The 6,057-nt window shown below is 50.9% G+C and overlaps 1 protein-coding gene across 1 annotated transcript; it reads left to right on the top strand.

Moving 5' to 3' along the window:
* Positions 1 to 681: 681 nt before the first annotated feature.
* Positions 682 to 5,627, top strand: SOX4 (SRY (sex determining region Y)-box 4). Its single transcript, XM_012638666.1, has one exon. It carries the CDS (start codon positions 1,501 to 1,503, stop codon positions 2,938 to 2,940), a length of 1,440 nt encoding a protein of 479 aa, XP_012494120.1. The 5' UTR covers positions 682 to 1,500; the 3' UTR covers positions 2,941 to 5,627.
* Positions 5,628 to 6,057: the final 430 nt, after the last annotated feature.

The following is a 6,057-nucleotide window of genomic DNA, read 5'->3' as shown; positions in this document are numbered from 1 at the left end:
TCTCTGCCTTACACAAACAACACAGAAACTGTTCTGAAGGGATTTACACAATACGTCAACATCTGTGCTGTACCTAGAGTTGTTAAAATAACTGTGATGACAGGTGTCTAGGTACCACTTTCTTAATGGTTTTCAATATCCATTGATTGATTGTTGTGGCTTTCCCTCCCCATTTACATCTTTGACTTTAAGAAGAAACCGAGGAACACATTTTGCAATAGAGGCTTATTCTTTATTCCAATGCTGAAAAGAACTAATAAAAATAATCACTTGGCTTTTAAGCAGAAAGCTTCCATTTACAGTATTTCACCCTAACCCCCCCCTTCCAAGCCCCTTGTTATCTAACATAATGGTTAGAATACATTTCCGTCTCTCCCCTTAATAATTTCATGTATTAACATCCTCTTCACACCACGCGCGCGCGCGCGCACACGGACACACACACACACACACACACACACACACACACACATACAGCAAAAGGAAAAAGGCACCAGAAATCTCAGCTGTACTTCTAGCCCTTTTAAAAAGTTTGCTCTGTAAATTGGAATGAGGTCAGATTTGGAGCTTCTCATTGCACGCGGAGATTATTATTGCATCGGGTTCCAAGCCAATGGGAAGCCCGGGGGTGGGGCTTGGCATGAGGAAGCGTTGGTTACAGCGGCTGATTGGCTGCGGCCAAGACTGTGAAAGGATAAAGAGGCGCGAGGCGGAATTGGGGTCTGCTCTAAGCTGCAGCAAGAGAAACTGAGTGTGAGGGGAAGAGGCCTGTTTCGCTCCCGGGTCTCTATTTCTTGCACGCTCTTTAAGAGTCTGCATTGGAGGAACTCTGCCATTACCAGCTCCCTTCTTGCAGAAGGGAGGGGGAAACATACATTTATTCATGCCAGTCTGTTGCATGCAGGCTTTTTGGCTTCCTACCTTGCAACAAAATAATTGCACAAACTCCTTAGTGCCGATTCCGCCCACAGAGAGTCCTGGAGCCAGAGTCTTTTTTGCTTTGCATTGTAGGAAAGGGACTAAGTGATAGAGACTATGTCGCTTTCCTGAGCTACCGAGAGCGCTCGTGAACTGGAAACAACTGCTTCAGGGGGGAAAAAAAGACTTGCCTGGGAGGCCGCGAGAAAACTTGCATTGGAAGCTTCAGCAACCGGCATTCAAGAAACTCCTCTCCACTTTAGCACGGTCTCGAGACTCAGAGCCGAGAAACAGAGCAAACTGCAGCGCGGTGAGAGAGCGAGAGAGAGGGAGAGAAAGACTCTCCAGCCTGGGAACTATAACTCCTCTGCGAGAGGCAGAGTACTCCTTCCCCGCATCTTTTGGGGACTTTTCTCTCTTCGCCCACCTCCGCCCCTGCGAGGAGTTGACGGGCCAGTTCGGCCACCGCGCGTGTCCGCTCGCTCGGCGTGTGTTTGGCCCGGGGAGCCGGGAGGGCCCGGCGATCGCGCCGCGGCCGCCGCGAGGGTGTGAGCGCGCGTGGGCGCCCGCCGAGCCGGGGCCATGGTGCAGCAAACCAACAACGCCGAGAACACGGAAGCGCTGCTGGCCGGCGAGAGCTCGGACTCGGGCGCCGGCCTCGAGCTGGGCATCGCCTCCTCCCCCACGCCCGGGTCCACCGCCTCCACCGGCGGCAAGGCCGACGACCCGAGCTGGTGCAAGACGCCGAGCGGGCACATCAAGCGGCCCATGAATGCCTTCATGGTGTGGTCGCAGATCGAGCGGCGCAAGATCATGGAGCAGTCGCCCGACATGCACAACGCCGAGATCTCCAAGCGACTGGGCAAACGCTGGAAGCTGCTCAAAGACAGCGACAAGATCCCTTTCATTCGGGAGGCGGAGCGGCTGCGCCTCAAGCACATGGCTGACTACCCCGACTACAAGTACCGGCCCAGGAAGAAGGTGAAGTCCGGCAACGCCAACTCCAGTTCCTCGGCCGCCGCCTCCTCCAAGCCGGGGGAGAAGGGAGACAAGGTCGGTGGCAGCGGCGGGGGCGGCCACGGGGGCGGCGGCGGTGGCGGGAGCAGCAACGCGGGGGGAGGAGGCGGCGGCGCGAGCGGCGGCGGCGCCAACTCCAAACCCGCGCAGAAAAAGAGCTGCGGCTCCAAAGTGGCGGGCGGCGCGGGCGGCGGGGTCAGCAAACCGCACGCCAAGCTCATCCTGGCGGGCGGCGGCGGCGGCGGCGGGAAAGCAGCGGCCGCCGCCGCCGCCTCCTCCTTCGCCGCCGAGCAGGCGGGGGCCGCCGCCCTGCTGCCCCTGGGCGCCGCCGCGGCCGCCGACCACCACTCGCTGTACAAGGCGCGGACTCCCAGCGCCTCGGCCTCGGCCTCCACCGCGGCCTCGGCCTCCGCCGCCCTCGCCGCGCCGGGCAAGCACCTGGCCGAGAAGAAGGTGAAGCGCGTCTACCTGTTCGGCGGCCTGGGCGCGTCGTCGTCGCCCGTCGGCGGCGTGGGCGCGGGCGCCGACCCCAGCGACCCCCTGGGCCTGTACGAGGAGGGAGGCGCGGGCTGCTCGCCCGACGGGCCGAGCCTGAGCGGCCGCAGCAGCGCCTCCTCGTCGCCGGCCGCCGGCCGCTCGCCCGCTGACCACCGCGGCTACGCCAGCCTGCGCGCCGCCTCGCCCGCCCCGTCCAGCGCGCCCTCGCACGCGTCCTCCTCGGCCTCGTCCCACTCCTCCTCCTCCTCCTCCTCCTCGGGCTCCTCGTCCTCCGACGACGAGTTCGAAGACGACCTGCTCGACCTGAACCCCAGCTCAAACTTTGAGAGCATGTCCCTGGGCAGTTTCAGCTCATCGTCGGCGCTGGACCGGGACCTGGATTTTAACTTCGAGCCCGGCTCCGGCTCGCACTTCGAGTTCCCGGACTACTGCACGCCCGAGGTGAGCGAGATGATCTCGGGAGACTGGCTCGAGTCCAGCATCTCCAACCTGGTCTTCACCTACTGAAGGGCGCGTGGGCAGGGAGAAGAAGGGCCGGGGTGGGGGTCAAGAGAGGAGAAAAAAAAAAAGAAGAAGAAGAAGAGGATAGATGAAGAGTTGAAAGAGAAAAGGGAAAAAGAAAAAAAAAAGAAAAGGCAAAAAAAAGTGAGCAGGGCTGGCTTGGGCCGCGTCCTCGTCGTCGAAGAGCAGCGCGGCGGCGTTTGGGACCCGCGCTCCCATCCCCCACCTCCCCGGGCCGGGGACTCACTCGGCCCAGCCGGAGCGACGCGGAGGAGGCGGAGGGTAGACAGGGGCGACCTTTTATTGTTGTTATTGATGTTGTTGTTGATGGCAAAAAAGCTACTTCGAGTTTCCTCCCCTTTGCTTGAAGAGACCCCCCCCCTTCCAACGAGCTTCCGGACTTGTCTGCACCCCCAGCAAGAAGCTGAGTTAGTTTGCTATAGACTGAAGGAATCTCTCCCCTGTCGCATCGCCACCGTGGTGTTTTTGTTTTATTTTGTTTTTTGGTCAAGAGAAGTGGGGCGGGGGTGGAATCCAGCGCGCCCCCTCCCTTGTTTTTCTTTTTTTTTTTTTTTAAATGTCTGATGAAGACAGAAGGCTCCGGGGTGATGAATTTGGAGGATGGCAGATGTTTTGGGGGAGCGCCGAGGACTGAGAGACTCCACGCTGGCAAATTCTCGTTTGGGGTTTTTCTTTTTTTATGTTCCTTTTTTTTTTCTTTCTTTCTTTTTTTTTTCCTCGCCCCTGCAGCCGGAGGAGGAGATGCTGAGGGGAGGAGGCCAGCCAGAGTGACCGGCGCTAGGAAGTGACCCGAGAGCCTAGTTGGAAGCCGCACCAGCCAGGGCGAGGGCGGGGGCAGAGAAGGACACGAACTGGAAGGGCTCACGACCAGACTGAAACGGATTTGCACGTTCGGGAGCGGGCGGCGGCGGCTCCTGGGCCTCCGCCTTCTTTCTCTCTGAAATCGGTGAGGTGAGACTTCCCAGACCCGGAGGCGTGGAGGAGAGGAGACTGTTTGACGTGGTACAGGGGCAGTGGAGGGCGAGTGGTATCGGGGAAAAAAAAGGTTTTTTTCTTCTCTTAATCGGAATCGTGATGGTGTTGGATTATTTCACTGGTGGGGTTAATATAGCATGTTATCCTGTCTATCTTTTAAAGATTTCTGTATAAGACTGTTGAGCAGTTTTTTAAATAGTGTAGGGTAATATAAAAAGCAGATAGATGGCGCTATGTTTGATTCCTACAACAAAATTATCACCAGCTTTTTTTCATTCTTAACTCTTTAAAGGATTCAAACGCAACTCAAATCTGTGCTGGACTTTAAGAAAAACAATTCAGGACCAAATTTTTTCTCAGTGTGTATGTGTTTATTCCTTCTAGGTGTAAATGAGAAGACGTGTTTTTTTCCCTCACCGATGCTCCATCCTCGTATTTTTTTTCCTTGTAAATGTAATCAGATGCCATTTTATATGTGGACGTATTTATACTGGCCAAACATTATTTTTTCTTATTTTGTCCCTTTTTTCTTTCCTTTTGCTTTCTTTTTACTTTCTTTATTTCTTCCTTCCTTCCTTTTTCTTCTTTCTTTCTTTTCTTTCTATTTTTTTTTTTTTGGTAGTAGTTGTTACCCACGCCATTTTACGTCTCCTTCACTGAAGGGCTAGAGTTTTAACTTTTAATTTTTTATATTTAAATGTAGACTTTTGACACTTTTAAAAAACAAAAAAAGACAAGAGAGATGAAAACGTTTGATTATTTTCTCAGTGTATTTTTGTAAAAAATATATAAAGGGGGTGTTAATCGGTGTAAATCGCTGTTTGGATTTCCTGATTTTATAATAGGGCGGCTGGTTAATATCTCACACAGTTTTAAAAAATCAGCCCCTAATTTCTCCATGTTTACACTTCAATCTGCAGGCTTCTTAAAGTGACAGTATCCCTTAACCTGCCACCAGTGTCCACCCTCCGACTCCAGTCTTGTAAAAGGGGGAGGAGAAATAGCCAAACACTGTATGCTTTTAAGAAAAACAGATTTTTAAACGAAATAATGTTCTATCCAGAGGCTTTAAAACTGGTGCATTTACAGCAAAAAGGGATCCTGTAGCTTTAACTTGTAAACCACATCTTTTTTGCACTTTTTTTATAAGCAAAAACGTGCCGTTTAAACCACTGGATCTATCTAAATGCCGATTTGAGTTCGCGACACTATGTACTGCGTTTTTCATTCTTGTATTTGACTATTTAATCCTTTCTACTTGTCGCTAAATATAATTGTTTTAGTCTTATGGCATGATGATAGCATATGTGTTCAGGTTTATAGCTGTTGTGTTTAAAGATTGAAAAAAGTGGAAAACATCTTTGTACATTTAAGTCTGTATTATAATAAGCAAAAAGATTGTGTGTATGTATGTTTAATATAACATGACAGGCACTAGGACGTCTGCCTTTTTAAGGCAGTTCCGTTAAGGGTTTTTGTTTTTAAACTTTTTTTTGCCATCCATCCTGTGCAATATGCCGTGTAGAATATTTGTCTTAAAATTCAAGGCCACAAAAACAATATTTGGGGGAAAAAAAAAGAAAAAATCATGCCAGCTAATCATGTCAAGTTCACTGCCTGTCAGATTGTTGATATATACCTTCTGTAAATAACTTTTTTTGAGAAGGAAATAAAATCAGCTGGAACTGAACCCTAAATCTTGACTTTTGTCATTATTATGCCCAATGCTTAAGATTGGGAGGGCCTCACAGTGTGTAGAGACTGCACAATCTACCTTAGCTTTGAAACAAGTAAGTTCTCAGAGAGGAGCCTGTCAAATGCCATCTTACTGAGAAATATTAGAATTCCTCTTGGCCAGATTTGGCAGGCCCAGACCCTAAAGTGATGGCATCAGCTGAATATGTGTCAATTCTATGTAGCCTTTCTAGGAATTTTCTGTGTTTACACCATTTAAATAAATGCCCTTTGTCTTGAAATTTTAAAGGGGGGAGGGGCAGCATGGACAAAATTCTTCAGAAGAAATGGCTTGCAGATCTTTTTTTTTTTTTTTTTAACTTGATGCTCCTGACCCTGCTTTCTCCTTGACTTGCCCATGCTTACCTCCAGCAGTAGCTAGAATTGTTTTCC

This window comes from Propithecus coquereli, unplaced genomic scaffold (genome assembly GCF_000956105.1).
Source record: "Propithecus coquereli isolate 6110/MARCELLA unplaced genomic scaffold, Pcoq_1.0 Scaffold131, whole genome shotgun sequence".
Classification (NCBI taxonomy): Eukaryota; Metazoa; Chordata; class Mammalia; order Primates; family Indriidae; genus Propithecus; species Propithecus coquereli.
This window is presented reverse-complemented; position numbering and strand designations above follow the sequence as displayed.

Coding starts and splice junctions, on each gene's coding strand:
- SOX4 (XM_012638666.1), top strand. CDS start 1,501: ATGGTGCAGCAAACCAACAACGCCGAGAACACGGAAGCGCTGCTGGCC.